At 39.9% G+C, this 17058-nt stretch overlaps 1 protein-coding gene across 5 annotated transcripts in view; it reads left to right on the forward strand.

Moving 5' to 3' along the window:
* The first annotated feature begins 329 nt into the window (after positions 1 to 329).
* UQCC1 (ubiquinol-cytochrome c reductase complex assembly factor 1) overlaps positions 330 to 17058 on the forward strand; it is a 100013-nt gene continuing 83284 nt past the window's right edge. For 3 of the 5 annotated variants that reach the window (XM_007447776.1, XM_007447778.1, XM_007447779.1), the window contains exons 1-2: positions 372 to 556; positions 11916 to 12020. In XM_007447776.1, the coding sequence (XP_007447838.1) occupies positions 533 to 556; positions 11916 to 12020 (129 nt within the window). In that variant the 5' untranslated portion in view covers positions 372 to 532. Of the gene's footprint in view, positions 557 to 11915; positions 12021 to 17058 lie in introns of those variants that run through there. The other 2 variants (XM_007447777.1, XM_007447780.1) reach the window with 2 other exon arrangements.

Raw genomic sequence — 17058 nt, forward strand, 5'->3', positions numbered from 1 at the left:
ATGTGGGATCTTCCAGGACCAGGACTTGAACTTGCGTCCCCTGCATTGGCAGGCGGGTTCTTAACCACTGCACCACCAGGGAAGTCCCTTAGGGAGTCCTGAAGTGCTAGGATTCTCCCAGGATTCTGTTCTTTTCAACCATCGGTGAAAAGGGGGGAATCCTTGTGGGGACAGAGTCTGGGAAAGAGGAACTCCGACAAGGTGGTGCTGAAGACTGAGGCTGGGTGAGGAGGGTTAATGAAAGAGCTATGAAAAGCCCAAGGAAGAGGTCAAAGAGGACAGGTGTTGCGATGACTTGAGCCTCTGTGACTTGTCGGGCGTAGACTAGGGAGAGCGGGAGGCGCGCGCGCGTCCCGACCTTCCGGCCGCTCCCCAGGCACTGCCTCCTCGAGCACAGAAGTGAAAACGCGCGCTCGTGTGCGCAGCGACCTCTGTGCGCCTGCGCCGCCGTTGCCGGGCATCCGCCGGCGAAAAGACGACCTAGTGGGACTCCGGAAGCCCACCTTTCACCCGGAAATGGTTGTCGAGAAACATGGCGTTGCTGGTGCGAGTCCTTGTGAGTGAAGGAGTAATTTTGTACTGTCGCCCACCGGGCCTCCGGGTTGGAGTCGGAGAGGGAGGGGCGGGAGCAACTGGACGGAAGTGCAGGAGCGGAACCTATGCGGTAGCGAGGCTGCGCGGCCTCATCTCTGCGGGGAAACTGAGGCAGTTTCCCACCTCCCCCGACCCTCGGTTTGGCCGTGGCTTCCCCCTCTTTGGAGAAGGCGTGAGACTGACGTCAGATATAAATTTGACGAAGCTTGCTTTTCCTTGGTCACCACCTGTGACTCCTTCCGCTCAGGGAGAGAGGCAGCGCGTGGGGCACTGATTGTAGTTTCGGGAGACCCGGGTTCTAGTTCCTGTTCTGTCACTAACGCTCAGGGTGACCTTGGGCAAGTCACTTTTGGGCTTCAGAGTTCCCATGGGCAAAGCGAGGACGTAAATCTGCAGGTCTTTGGGATTCTGAGGTTCTTTGGGTTTGTTTCAGAGATCAGTAGATCAATTATTAACTCTATAGTTAAGTGGAATACTCATATGCTATTAGAGTGAAAGCTGCGCGAGAACTGGGGTCGTATCTGTCGTTTTCACTCTGCCTAGCACAGTGTCTGGCACATCATAGGTGTTCAGTAAAGATTCGTTGAAGGAATGAAATAAGTGATGAAGAACTAATCGACTAATTAACACCCATATGGGAAGCTGCTGCACCTCTTGTGATTCAGTCCTGAACTTCTAGCCGACTCTGACTTATAGAAATTAAAGAGAACAAGAGTTAGGAGGATACAGAGCTTGGGTCCTAATCATGGAGGGATAGTAGAGTTTATAATTTTATCAAGTCTTTAAAAAACTGGGTCAAGGAGATTGTTTTTCATAGCAGACACTGTGTATTCCTGCCTCTAGCTTTCTTTTGAGTTCTGATATTAGAAATATTTGTGTCTAATCTTTTTATATGTGGCATACACGGCCTGTGATTTTACTTCTTGTATTCCTTGTCAGCCTAGCAAAGTGCAGTGCCCTCTGTTGTTGCATAGTAAAAGTTTTTTTGAAGAGTAGCTCCTGTAACCTACAGAAAGTAACTTGGTGAAGTAATTGTTGATGCCAGGGCAGGAACTGATTCAGATCTGAGGACTGCTGAGGAAATGGCGACTAGGATGTCCTAAGTGGGTTTTTTTGGCCATGGTGCTCGGCTTGTGGGATCTTAGTTCCCTGACCAGGAATCGAACCCAGGCCCCTGGCAGTGGAAGCGCAGAGTCCTAACCACTGGACCACCAGGGAATTCCCTCCTAAGTGTTTTGTTTTTTAAAAAATATTTATTTATTTTTATTATTATTTTTTTGGCTGTGTTGGGTCTTAGTTGCGGTGCGCAGGCTTCTCTCTAGTTGTGGCTCGCATACTCAGTAGCTGTGGCGCATGGGCTTAGTTGCCCTGCTGCGTGTGGGATCTTAGTTCCTTGACCAGGAATTGAACCTGTGTTCCCTGCATTGGAAGGTGAATTCTTAACCACTGGACCACCAGGGAAGTCCCCCTCCTAGATGTTTTTTTTTTTAATTAATTAATTTATTTTTGGCTGTGTTGGGTCTTTGTTGCTGCGTGCGGGCTTTCTCTAGTTGTGAGCAGGGGCTACTCTTCGTTGTGATGCACAGGCTTGTCACTACAGTGGCTTCTCTTGTTGCTGAGCACAGGCTCTAGGCACTCGCGCTTCAGTAGTTGTGGCACGTGGGCTCAGTAGTTGTGGCTCATGGGCTCTAGAGCACAGGCTCTGTAGTTGTGGTGCACAGGCTTAGTTGCTCTGCAGGGATCTTCCCAGACCAGGGATTGAACCCATGTCCCCTGCATTGGCAGGCAGATTCTTAACCACTGTGCTACCAGGGAAGTCCCATCCTAGGTGTTTTTAAGATAGATACTTTGGGGGGGAAAGATGAGAATTTTATTGGGCTGTAAATCTGAAATGAATACCTTGACTTGGGAGTTAGTGACTTCCCCAGCTGAGCATGCTGCTGAGCATGTGGATGGTTACCGGATCTTTTCTTCTTAGTTGGTATCATCCAGTGAAACCACCTTTCTAACTGCCTTCTATTAGTTGAATCTTTTTCTACCCCCCATTTATCCCTTTCTATTCATCTTTTTAGGTAGAAAGGAAGATTAGGTAAGGAAAGTCACTTTCACTTTATACGGTATACTGTAATTCTTTGAAGTCTTCTTATCATATGTTGTAATGTGTGACAAAGCAACAGAAACTCCCTTAGGACTAGAGAGTTACAGTAAACATGAAATTAGCAGATATTTATTGATCACTTATGCTGAAGAGGCATTAGGGTTAGGCACTGTGAGGAATTCACAAATACAGGAAAATGCACCTGTCTAGGTGTTGGAAGAGCCTTGTTTGAAAGCTTGGCCCCATTACTTACTATGGGTATAGCCTTGAGCAAATCATCTAACTTCTCTGAGCCTCAGATTTTCTTAAGGGTAAGTTTAATAGGGTTGATCAGAGAATCAGTTGATACAAATGACATTTTAAATGGTTGTTTTCCTTTCCTTTTAATTCAGCGACTATTTTGAGTGTTTTACTGCATTCTAGCAACTTTCCAAGGGACTGAGGATGAAAAACATAGAACTTATTCTCATGTTTATAATCTAATAGCAGAGACAGAAAAGAAAACTACTGATAACAATTCTTGAAATGCTGTGATAGAAGTCTTAACTAGGTGCTGTGGTAGCAGAGTAGAAAGGCACCTAACCCAGCTTGAGGACAAGCATTTAGATACTTAAACTAAATGAGGGAGCATTAGATGGGGAATAGGGGAAAGGAAATAGAGGAGAAGCATTAGCTTATGCTACTATGCTAGACAACAAAGGCGCTCTAAGTAAATCTCTCTGGCTGGACTCGGGGGCACTTGTGGGGAAATGGCAGTAGAGGAGACATTGCCTTGCATGTCATAGTTAGGGGTTGGAGATTTATCTTGAGGCAGAGGGCAGCCACTGAAGTATTTTAAACGAAGGGAAGATTTATTTTTAAAGGTTTTTTTGATGCATTTACTCTTGTTTTTTTTCTTATTGAAATTTTTTAAATTGAGGAATAATTGACATACAGTAAATCACACTTATTTAATTGTATAATTTGATAAGTTTTGATGTAGGTATACACCCGAAAAGTCATAATCATAATAAAAATAATGAACATCTCCGTCACTCCCCAAAATTTCTTTGCGCCCTTTTGCAATCCTTGTATTGCTCTCTCTGCTTCCAGCCACCATTGATCAGGGGTACACTTTGTTCCTTCTCTCATTTTTAAATTGAAATTAAAAAATTTTAATTTGAAAGTATAAAAAAGTAAAAAAAAAGTCCAATCCACAGAGTAAACAAAAAACATAGGTTTTTGTTTTAATAGATCCCTGTAACAGGGGTGGATGTAACAGATGGGTCAGTCAGAGAGGGCTGAGATTAGAGTCCCCAAGGCCAGTCAGAAACTAAAGTAATCCTGGAAGAAGTGATGAAGGCCTGTGCTAAGTGGGAGATGGACAGTGTGGTTAAAGAAGAAGGGATGGTTGCAAGAGGTATTGAGGAAATTGTCTACAGAGCTTGATGAGAGATTAGATGTTAAGGATGAGGAAGAGGGAAGAGTCTAACAGCTTGTCCCAGGTCAGCCTAGGATGACTGAGTTAATAGCAGTGTTCTTCACTGAGAAAATCTAGCTGGAGTTTTTGGGGTTTTTCTGTTTGTTTGGTGTTTTTTTGTTGTTGTTGGTTTTTGTTTTTGCAGCTGGATATTTGGTGTTCAGGAGAGGGAGCTGAAATATAAGTTGTAGTTGAAACAAAAATGTTGAGATTTCTTGAGCAATAATATTGATAGGGAACATTTATAGGGCACTTACCATGTGGTAAGCACTCTTAAATACTTTCTTTATATGTGTGAACTTGCTAAATCCTTACGACAGCCCTTTGAAAAGTAGGCACTATTATTCCCCCATTTTGCAGACAAGAAAATTGAACCACCAAGAAGTAGTATTCCTGAAACATTCTCATTAGTCTCCCCTTACTTTTTCCTCTTTCTGTCTTTTTGACCAGTTTTTACCCTTCTCCAAGGATGGGTTTGGGAAGGAGGAGTAAACTGAAACACTGCTATTGCTGAGTAGATCTAGCAGAGGAACTGGACATTTGAGCAGTGCGCTGGGGCTTTTTTATGGTTTTATGAGCTGTTTTGACATTGGTAATAATTTTTACTTTTCTTTGATAGTAGTATAAATTGCAGAAAGCCACACTGGATTTAAATAAAAATTGTAGTAGAATACGCATAACATAATTTACCATTTCAAGCAATTTTAAGTGTACAGTTCAGTAGTATTAAGTACATTCACATTGTTGTGCTGCCATCACCACCATCATCCAAAGAACTCTTTTCATCTTCAAAAATTGAAACTCTGTACCTATTAAAAGATAAATCCCTACGCCCCACTCTACCTAGCCCTGGGCAACCACCATTCTTTCTGTCTTTATGATTTTGACTACTCTAGGTACCTCATATAAGTGGAATCATACAGTGTTTGTTCTTTTGTGTCTGGCTTATTTCACTTAACATAATGTCCTGAAAGTTCATCCATGTTGTAGCATGACAGAATTTCCTTTTTTTAAGACTGAATAATATTCTGTTATATGCATACACTACATTTCATTTATCCATTCATCTGTTGATGGGCACTTTGGTTGCTTCCACCTTTTGGCTATTGCCAAATAGTGCTGCCATGAACATGGGTGTACAAATATTTGTTCTAGTCCCTGTTGTTACTTCTTTTGGGTATGTGCTCAGAAGTAGAATTGTTGGATCATATTGTAATTCTATGTTTAATTTTTTGAGCAATCACCATTCTGTTTTCCATAGCAGCTGCACCATTTTACATTTCTACCAGCCAAGCACAAGGGTTTCAATTTCTCCACATCTTCTCCAACACTTATTTTCTTTCTTTCTTTTTTCTTTTTTTATAGTGGCCATCCGAATGGGTGTGAGAGGATAATCTCATTGTAGTTTTTTTTTTTTAAGATTTTTTTTGATGTGGACCATTTTTAAAGTCTTTTTTTTTAATTAATTAATTAATTTATTTTTGGCTGCATTGGGTCTACGTTGCTGCGCACAGGCTTTTCTCTAGTTGCAGCGAGCAGGGGCTACTCTTTGTTACAGTGTGCGGGCTTCTCATTGTGGTGTTTTCTCTTGTTGCAGAGCATGGGCTCTAGGCGTGTGGGCTTCAGTAGTTGTGGCATGTGGGCTCAGTAGTTGTGGCACATGGGCTTAGTTGCTCTGTGGCATGTGGGATCTTCCCAGACCAGGGATCGAACCCATGTCCCCGGCATTGGCAGGCAGATTCTCAACCACTGCGCCCCCAGGGAAGTCCCATCTGCAAGTATTTTTTCACATATTTTTTCTGTTCCTTATTTCTCTCTTCTCTGTCTGAGACTTCCATTATACATATGTTGGTATGTTTAATGGTGTAGATATGTTTGCTGGTAGGTCTCTGAGACTCCATTAAATTTTCTTCATTTTTTTTTTTCTTTCTGTTCATTGGGCTGGATAATCTCAATTGATCTATCTTCAAGGTCACTGATTCTTTCTTTTGCTCAAATGTGCTGTTAAACTTCTCTAGTGAAATGTTAATTTTATTTATTCTTTTCTTTTTAAAAAATTAAAAAAAAATTTATTTATTTGCTTGTATCGGGTCTTAGTTGTGGCAGATGGGCTCCTTAGTTGTGGCCTGCGGGCTCCTCAGTTGTGGCATGTGTACTCTTACTTGCAGCATGCATGTGGGATCTAGTTCTCTGACCAGGGATCAAACCCAGGCCCCCTGCATTGGGAGTGCAGAGTCCTATCCACTGCACCACCAGGGAAGTCCCTTATTGTTCTTTTCAACTCCAGAATTTTTGTTTGGCTTTTTGTAAAATTTCTTTCTTTATTGATATTGTTTATTTGGTGAGATACCATTCTCATACTTCGCTTTAGTTCTTTAGTCATGGTTTCCTTTAGATCTTAAAAATTTTAAATAGCTGGTTCAAAGTCTTTGTCTGGTTTGTCTTAATGTCTGGGCTTCCTCAGGGACAGTTTCTATTGATTTTTAAATTTTCCCTTGTATTGAACATGCTTTTTTTGTTGTTTTACATGTTTCATAAGTTTTTGTTGAAAACTAAACATTTTAAATAATATAATGTGGCACCTCTGGAAATCAGGACTTTCTCTTCCCAGAGTTTGTTGTTATTTTTCTGTTTAGTGACTTTTCTGAATTAATTCTGTAAAGTCTGTATTCTTTGTCGTGTGGTCTCTGCCCAGTTAGCTTAGTGGTCAAGTAATGATTGGATGGAGATTTCCTTAAATGCCTGGAACCAATTAGTCTCTCAGTATTTGTTGAGGGGCTCTGTGTGCATTTTGGAGCATGCCTTCATCCTTCTGCCAGTCATTTGACAGTTCTGCCTTAACCTTCACTTCCTGCTTGCGAAGCACCTCAAGGTCAACCAGAGATGAGAGCTTAGAGCAGTCTCAGGTCTTTCCTGTTCTGGGCATGTGCACAAACCTGTGCATCTGCATGGCCTTCAAATTCCCAGGAATATGTCAGAGCTTTTCAAGGTCCCTATGTATATCTCATTCCTCTGATTTTCCTTTTAAACTTTTTGATTAGCCTATTGTTTTCCCCAAGTATTATCCACTGCCTCAGGCAGCCACAAAGTTAAACAATTGCCTCTATTTGTTTTCCACTAACGCTCCGGGAAAATGGTTGTCATACTGGAGGAGTTTCAAGACGGATGGAGTCTTCCAAGGAACCGCTAGACAGATCAAATAATTCCAGACCTTTGTGAATAAGGTTTGAGGAGCTTCAGCCCCATTCAGGAGTCAACTTTTCTCCAAAGACTAGTTCCTTTCAGTGAATACTACTATTTAGAAACCAAGTTTGGATGCTACATGTTGTCATTGCAACTGGGGTGTCATTGCTTCCAGGCCCTATCAGTACAGGAGTAGGAAGTATATGTATGTGTATACATATACATAAACACACATATGTTGATTTCTTTATCTCTGTATATTAAAAACTTACACCAGTTACTCTGAATCCATCCCAATAGCACAGGGTTTATTCTATCCTTTTGCCTTTTCATATTTGTTAACTCCTTTCTCTGATAGAAACCTGATCCCTCAGCCTTAATATATTTACTGATTTGCTCAAATCCTTCCTGTATTTGTGAATTCACATACTTGCTAAAATTTATTTGTAACCTGAATCAATACTTGTGGTGCTTTTGCAGTCATTTGTGGACATGTGCAGAGGGGTGAAAAATTTGAACTGCAACATGCATATTCCTGGCTGAGGTGATACTCTGACTTTTTGTTTTAGCTATTATGCTGTAAACAAGTATCCTTCTCATGGTCAATTTAGTGTCATGTTTTTTGCATTTTTGTGCTTTTGTTGGTGATTTCCCTGTTTAAAATGGCCCCCAGGTGTAGTGCTGCAGTGCTGTCTAGTGCTGCTAAGTGCAAAAAGGCTGTGATGTTTCTTGTGGAGAAAATTTGTGTGTTATAGATAAGTTTTGTTCAGGAGCGAGTTAGTGCTATTGGCACTGAGTTCAGTGTTAATGAATCAACAACATATTAAATAAGGTGTCTTTAAACAGAAACACACAAAACAAGTTCATGTACTGTTTGGTTGATGAAAATGTTGTGACCAGAGGCTTACAGGAACCTAACCCTGTATTTTTCCCCTAGGAGCAATGGTTCAGTGTTTGCTAACTTAGTGTTTGTGGTCACTTTGTAAAACTCAACTATGGGGAATAGGAGAATTGACCACCTGTAAAGCCTTTTGCAGCTCATGGGTAAGCAAAGGAAAATACTATGTATCTTAAAAACCACATGAAGAAAGAGTCTAGTCAGTGGACTGATTAAAGTGTAGTCACAAAAAGAGCTGATCTGTGAGAATATTTTCAAATACGATGTAAAATCACCTGCAAATCACAATATGCACAGGAAATACAAATGTAAAACTTATCTTTAAAATTTTGGTTGAAGTGTTGATGAGGCAAAAGGACGATAAAACCAGTTCCCACTAAGTAATGGTGTTTATACTATCCTAAGTTAAAGCAATGTGTTTTTTTTGTTTGTTTTTTTTTTTTTTGCGGTACGCGGGCCTCTCACTGTTGTGGCCTTTCCCATTGCGGAGCACAGGCTCCGGACGTGCAGGCTCAGCGGCCATGGCTCACGGGCCTAGCCGTACCGCGGCATGTGGGATCTTCCCAGACTGGGGCATGAACCCATGTCCCCTGCATCGGCAGGCAGACTCTCAACCACTGCGCCACCAGGGAAGCCCTAAAGCAATGATGTTAACCACTGGAATTTTTTTCTGAACTTGGGAGAACTGAGGTTTGCTAATTGTTATAGACCTAATGTATTAGTACCTATAAGAGGACGATAAGTACTTCCACAGATTTACTGATATATATTTATAAATGAAGTATTGGGAGAGGTGGAAAGGAAAAAGGACTTCGTAGAATCAGTAGAACCAGAACCTGGAGTCTAGGTTGAAGCAAATGAGCTCATGCTTTGGGTAGGAGAGAAGAAGAGAGTCCTGGAGGAACTCCAAGGGGATTAGCTTGTGTGGAGAGGAGCAGTAATTCTCAAACCAGAGAGTATGAGTCAGATTTTGGAACTGCTGAGTGGAGAATGCAAGGCAGAGTATGTAAGTATATTGATGGGTCGGAGTCCAGTTGGTAAAGATCAGGTGTTTAAGTTTGACTACAGAGACACTTGGAGGCACTGCAAGCTTTTGAGAAAGGGAACTCCACGTTCAAAACAATATTTTAAGAAAATGGTTCTTGCTGCTGTGACAGTTTGCTGGGGAAAGAGGAGTTTACTTACATAATTCAGTAACAGTTGTTAATAGCAATAGTGAAGCCTTTGTGTGTGTGTTTTACTGTTATTGAAGTGCTTTTACAGGTGGTCCTTGGGACGCTCCTGTGAGGTAGCTTTTATTATTCCCACTTTTAGGTAAGAGAAAATGGAGGTCCAGAGTTTTGAGTAACTAGTTCAGGGTCACACAGCTATTTAATGGTAGGCTTGCGATTCAGATACCCTTTCTGCTACACCTCAGTTTCAATTAAGGATTTCGACAAAGAATTGTTGTAGGATTGGAGAAGGAAAGAAAACAGCAGCTGATTACTACTTTCTTCTAATAAGAAGTGATTTAAAGTATTGGCATGAGACCAAGTAGAGTCAAATGTTACAGAGAAAATTTTTATTGACATTGGAAAAAATATGATGAAATTCTTCAGAAAATCTTCCAAAAGTTTGCATTGTTCTTACTTGTAATTTCCTCTTACCTTACACCCACCCCCGCCCCCGCTCCGCTTTGGGCCTGAATCTGCTGAAGTTTCATCTTAGCACGTATTTACATTTTTAGGAAAGGAACATCTGACATGGAATGATCTGGTAAATGTGTCAGCTGTTAGTAAACAAGAAGCCAGTAATTGTATCTCATTTGAAAACAATCCCAACAGGTCAAACCTCAGCTGAAATAAAATCCTATTTTTTTTTTTTTAAATCCTATTTTTAAGCTTTACTTTTAATTTGAAACATAAGTTGCTGTGAGTAGCCTATTAGAAACAGTTACACAACTTTAGAAAGCATCTCTAGGTTTAAAATTCTAATACCTTTCTCCCCCTTACCCCTGGCCCTTCCTGCCTAGTCATGAGGAAATGGAGATTCAGATTCAACTTAATATTTATTGAGTTGGACATACTGCAAAGGACATTTTTTTTCCTTAAAATCCTGAGAGGTAGGGATTTTTATTTATTTTATGGAAGAGGCAACAAAGGCTCATAGGTCACTGACAGGGGAGCCAAGAGTCAAATCAGTGCTTTCTGATTCCAAGTACAGGACTCTTCCCGTAGTATTTTGCTGTATTTTAATTGGTTCAAGACTAGGTCATAGAGTGGTAGAGCTAGAAGGGACTTTGGGGGCATTTCCTCTACCCTTTCATCCCGTAAAAGAGCATGGATCCAGGAGTTGGGCTTTCTGGATTCAAATCTTAACCCCGCTATTTATTAACCATGTGACCTTGGGAAGTTACTTATCCATACTTCCATTTCTTTATTCATATACGTGGGATAATAACAATATACCTAAGTCATTGGGTGGTGATTATGAGGTTTAAATGAGTTCATATATGTAAAGAACCTGAAAAATACCTGGCACATAGTAAGTGCTTATAAGTATTACTAATATTTGTTAAGAGGAAACTGAGTATCATAAAGGTGTAATTACTTCTAAAGATTATATTAAAGTAGCTGAGTTTAAACTAGGATCCGGATCTTTGACTCCTACTATTGTAGTTGATGGTTGGCAAAGTGTTTTCAGAAAGTTTGATATATCCAGTCCTCATTATGGCCCTATAAAGTCTACAGGCCAAGTGAAAGAAACCCTTCGATCTCCCAGAGTTGGTTTCTAGAATAGAGATTTCCAGTGCTGTGTACGTGGATGCCATTTATACAGTGGGTTGTATTTCAGGTTCATAAAGTAAAGCAGGCTTCTTATTTAGCAAGGTAGAGCTTCTCCTTTCTCCAGCCTAACCTTTCACTTTAGTCCAGAGACCTTTTTGAGGTCAATTAATGCCAGAGGGAAAAATTGGACCTCAGTCATAGCTCTAACAGCCACTTAATCTCCCTTTGTCTTGGAAATCAAATTGCCCAAGTGTGTTTTCCCACCCTAAAAATTTCAGCCCATGGGGCTTCCCTGGTGGCGCAGTGGTTGAGAGTCTGCCTGCCGATGCAGGGGACACGGGTTCGTGCCCCGGTCCGGGAAGATCCCACATGCCGCGGAGTGGCTGGGCCCGTGAGCCATGGCCGCTGAGCCTGCGTGTCCGGAGCCTGTGCTCCGCAATGGGAGAGGCCACAACAGTGAGAGGCCCACATACCGCAAAAAAAATAAAAATAAAAATTTCAGCCTTAGTTTCTTCATCCTTTTGGGGTTAATGGTAATCCTGGCACTGTTCACTGTAAAGGGATTTTATGAAGAGCTTATAAATAAGTGTTTGTGAAAAGGAATTGCAAACTCTGATTTAAATGATAAGCTAACTGTAAAATGCCTGAAGTAGGTTTATTTTGTTACTTTCCTGAGAGGGAGCTCATGTCCTCCATTTTGGGTCAGCTATTACCAGAATTCGTCTAGTCCGTGGTAGGCAGGGGTACATTTTATCATTGGAGAGATGAGCATGGGGAGGCTTAGTCCTAGTCCTGTTTTGGAAATTCTCCTTTCATGTGCCCTGTTCTGGCAGGATTTCTAGACTTAGGTACGCTCTTTGCCTTCTACACATGGAGTCTGATATAGATTCCTGACAGACTATTTTTTTCTTTCTCTAGAAGAACCGGATTAGCATCTCCCAGTGGGTTCCAGTATGCAGACGATTGCTACTTGTGTCTCATACACAGGGACAGTGGGGCAGGGCTCTGTCTGGTACTTCCCAGGTAAGATTTGTTATTCCTTTGCTTAGTATGAGAACACCTTAGTGTTTATGTGCAAATGTCATGTATTTATAGATTAGCCAACCAAATTGTGTGATGGAAAAACCTCATGAGACCACTTCTGGGTCTCTGTGGTGCCAGCTCAGGACTGATTCCTACTGTATGGTGTCTAGGGCGTTGCTTCTAAATACCCCAGCAGTGGAACTTAGCCTAGGATACCATGCTACAGTCTGATGATTTTTACTGTTGGGCGTGTTTCCAGATATTCATCTCAGAGTTAACTTTTCTTCAGTTTTCTTTTTGTAGCCACTTTGTGCCGCTTTTATTTGGGGTAAGAAATGTTTCTTCATTTTTTTCCTTTTTATGAACATAAAAATCCAAGGAACAATTATTTCAGGCCTTAGTTTACCACTGATCACATGATTCTTTATAATGTAGTTTACTTTGGACCTCCTTGAGAATTTTTTCTCCTGATTTTTGTTAATTGTACAAATAATTTAGTAATAAAGGAAATAAAAATCACCCATGACTTCAAACCTGAAAACATCTGCTGATTCTTTTCCAGTCCTTAAGTATGTATGTGTGTACTAATTTTTTCCCTCGGTACCTTAACAAATATCCACAGAATTTTATGTTCTGGTGCTTTTTCACTTATTAGAGCAGACATTATTCATGTTGTTAGATAGATTTCATAATTAATTTTTTAAATGGCTACGTGTTATTTATTTAACCTTTGTTTATATTAAAATTATCTACAGATTTTTTGTAGACTTTAATGTGGTTACCATTTTATTGTTATACAGTATTTCTTATTTTTAATTATTTATTAAAGATGAACTTCTAGGAGGGTGTACCCTAAGTCAAAGGGTATAAGCAGTTTTCCTCTCCAAAAAGTTGTTTTAATTTATACTGCCACCAGCAAGTTTATATAACTAGTTTTTCATCATTACCTCCCCTAAATTGGGTGTTTTTAAAAAATTTAAACTAATTGGGTAGAAAATGTTACCTTGTTTTGCTTTGCATTTCTTTATCAGGGTTAAACATTTTTCTGTTTATCAGTTATATTCTGGTTTGTAAAAATTACATATTTACATAATTTCTCTGTTTATCTACTGGGAATTTATTTTCATTACCAATTTATATAAATTCCTTTTGTAGCCATTCACTTTCTTTTTCATATTTAATGCAATGAAAAATTATTTTTGATGTATATAATTATATATTATATAATATAAATAAATAAATAAAATATATTAAAATACTTAAAATATAGAGTAATTCCCTCCAGCTAGTGTATAAGCCTTGCCCTTCTGAGGACATGTCTTATTTTTACCTGTATTTCCTGGGCTTCTCACTAAGTCTGGCACAGAGAAGGCACTAAATGTATGTTGAATGAATGAAGAATATGCTTGTGCAAAAGAGGCATCTACTTTGGGTAGTCATGTAGCTGTTTCTTTTCAGAGTTGGGCTAGGTTCTATTTTTATTTTTATTTCTGTGCACTGGAAAATTTTAGTAGAATTTATCCTATAGTTCTAAATCATTTGTAAATAATGTGTGCAGAGATGGTGGAAGGAGGAACTCATTATATCAATCTCTGACTTGTGCCTCATTCTTTGAATCAATAAACATTTATTGGGTACCTAATATATACCAGATACTATATTAGGCTCTGGGATGGCATTATAGAGAAGCATCCATGTAAATAACTTAAAATTGTTTCTCTCATGCTGACAAGATGTAATTTTAGCCATTATAAATAAACTGGACATTTTGTCATATTGACGTTACCTCACTGGTACATCTTCCCATCTTTGAGTTCTCCTAGTTGGAAAACTCTGCCTCAGAATGACATCCTTAGGTACATGTCTGACAGGGAGGCAGATTTGGCTTAGAATGAGGAAGAACTTTGTGTTAACTAGAATTGTGGTGTAATGGGATGTGTTGGTTGTATTTTGACAAAGTAAATTTACTTTTACTGGAAGTATTCAAGCAATGATTGGAAGGCTATGTTAGTGGCTTGACATAAAAGTATCCTCCATTGGATGAGTGGTAGTATCAGATGATCTCTAAGGTAATGTCCAATGCTATAATCCTATTATCATTTTCAAAAGGCTAGGGACATTGGACTCTAATCTGTCTTTTCTAAGTAACCTCTTGAAGTTCTGTCATACTTTGATGAGTCTACTTAAACATTTTTTTTAGGGCTTCCCTGGTGGCACAGTGGTTGAGAGTCCGCCTGCCGATGCAGGGGACACGGGTTCGTGCCCCGGTCCGGGAAGATCCCACATGCCACGGAGCGGCTGGGCCTGTGAGCTATGGATGCTGAGCCTGTGCGTCCGGAGCCTGTGCTCTGCAACGGGAGAGGCCACAACAGTGAGAGGTCCATGTACTGCAAAAAAAAAAAAAAAAGTTTTTTTTAAAATTTTTGAAATAATTCAAACTTACAGAAAAGTTATAAAAATGGTAGTGTTCTCTTATACGCTTCATCTAGCTTCCTCTAATGTTAGCATCTTATATGACCATATTGCAATTATTGAAACCAGGAAGTGAACATTGATGTGATACTATTAACTAATCTATACACCTTATTCCAGTTTTACTTTTTTTCCCCATTAATGTCCTTTTTTTGGTCTCTCAATTGGGGTTCGTCTAATATTTTCTTAAAATTAGATTGAGGCTATGCATTTTTGGCAAAAGTGATATTGTTTCCTTCTCAGTGGGTCACATCAGGGGATACATGATGCCAGTTATTACTGGTGATGTTAACTTTGATGACTTGGTTATTAAATTGGTGTCTGTCAGCTTCCTCTACTATAAAGTACTATTTTCCCCTTTGTAATTAGTAGGTGTCTTGTGAGAAGATACTTTGAGATTATGCAAATATCCTGTTTCTCATCATACTTTATTTTTTTGAAGTTTTTAAAATAATTTTTATTGAAATATAGTTGATTTACAATGTTGTGGGGTTTTTTTTGTTTTTTTAGCTGCATTGGGTCTTTGTGGTGCACGGGCTTCTCATTTTGGTGGCTTCTCTTGTGGCTCACAGGCTCTAGAGCCCAGGCTCAGTAGTTGCGGCTCACAGGCTTAGTTGCGCTGCAGCATGTTGGATCTTCCCGGACCAGGGATCGAACCCTTGTCCCCTGCATTGGCAGGCGGGTTCTTAACCACTGTGCCACTAGGGAAGCCCTAGTGGAGGTGGAGTTTTGATAAAAACTTTTATTTCAACTATTTTGTTCCTTTTTTTGCATAAATATAAAATGTTCCAAAACTTCCAAGATCTTAGAAGATAGTGACTGAAAGGATCAATCAGTGATGTTCATTTTAAAGGATTAAGAAAAGGTCCGAAAACTACAAAAGATGAAGCAGCCTAAGCTGAATAATTTATTACAACAACTTGTAAATGTTTGTGTAAAATGTCTTATAAGGGTTTATTGTTGGGTCCGTGGGCACCCAGGGGTGAGGGGTGGGAGCAGCGTTTCTTTCTTTTTTAAGGCTGTATAATATTCCATTTTATCTATCTATCTATCTATCTATATCTATATCTATATCTATATATCTATGCCACAGTTTCTTTATCCATTCTTCTGTCAGTGGGCATTTGGGTTACTGCCATATCTTGGGTATTGTGAATAATGCTGCAGTGAACATAAGTGTGCAAGCATCTCTCCAAGATCCTGCTTTGAATTTTTTTGGATATATACCCAGAAGTGGGATTGTGGTATCATGTGGTAATTCTATTTATGGTTCTTGACTGCAACAGTCATTACTGTGGTGTTTGCTTGATGGTCATTTTCTAATTCCATCATTTCCTACTACATTTCTTTCTTTTTTTTTTTTTTTTTGCGGTACGCGGGCGTCTCACTGTTGTGGCCTCTCCCGTTGCGGAGCACAGGCTCCGGACGCGCAGGCTCAGCGGCCATGGCTCACGGGCCCAGCCGCTTCGCGGCATGTGGGATCCTCCCAGACCAGGGCACGAACCCGTGTCCCCTGCATCGGCAGGCGGACTCTCAACCACTGCGCCACCAGGGAAGCCCCCTACTACATTTCTTGATTGGAATTCTACTGTAAGGAAGAGCTGTCATTTCCTCTCCATTTATTTATTTATTCAATTATTTTGTTTGTATCAATATGAGCTAATGGATATTTATTCTGTGAGTTATAATACATTATTCTCATTATTTTGTTGATCAAATTGTTCCATGTTTGGCTGTTGAGAACTCCTTCAAGTTCCTTTCTACGTGCCTTCATTTTTTGAACACTTCCTTGTTTCTTGGCACCACAAGATGTTTCAGGTTCATGTTGTATTTTCTTTGCTCTAGCCCTAGAGTTAACAGTTTCCCCCCGGGAGCCCTGGTTCCTTTTATTGGAGAATGATATTTGGAATATTTAGAAATTAAGATCTGGGTGCTAAGTGTACATGAGCCAGTGTTGTTGAACTCTACGCAGGTTTTTGAAATCAGTTAGATATAGGGCAAAGAAGATAGCTCTGAATACATGTTTTACCCCTTAATGAACTTTACTTCTTTGAGCCTTAGTGTTCTTATTTCTAAAATGGGAAAAAATAGTATCAACTTTTCGAGGTTGTTGTGAGATAACATAAGTAAAACAGCAAGCGTACAGGTGCTGGGCATATGGGAGATCTTCAGTAAATTGTAACTGCTGTTTTTGTTGCTATTTATGTTCATGCTACTTGGGTAAATTTTCTCCTCACCTTGTAAATTAAAACTTTCAAAAAAAAATTTTTTTTTTTAATCCTAAAACTACCTTAAGCAAGTTGCACCCTCTCCCTGTGTCTTAGTTTCCTCATCTGTGAAAGGAAAAGGTTGGACTTAGAAGATCTCTGAGATTCCTTCCAGAAGATCTCTGAGATTCCTTCCAGCTCAAGTGTTGTTATTCTAAGTTACTCCTTAGTTCTTCAGTTGCTTTTTCTCCAAGCTAAACAGCTTCAATTTATTTTAACCTTTCCACTAGGACCTTTTATTCATCTCTTTGATCATTCCTGTGGTTCTTTTCTGGACCTTCTCCAGATTGTCCTTCTAT

This window comes from Lipotes vexillifer, unplaced genomic scaffold, assembly GCF_000442215.2.
Source record: "Lipotes vexillifer unplaced genomic scaffold, Lipotes_vexillifer_v1.1 scaffold397, whole genome shotgun sequence".
Classification (NCBI taxonomy): Eukaryota; Metazoa; Chordata; class Mammalia; order Artiodactyla; family Lipotidae; genus Lipotes; species Lipotes vexillifer.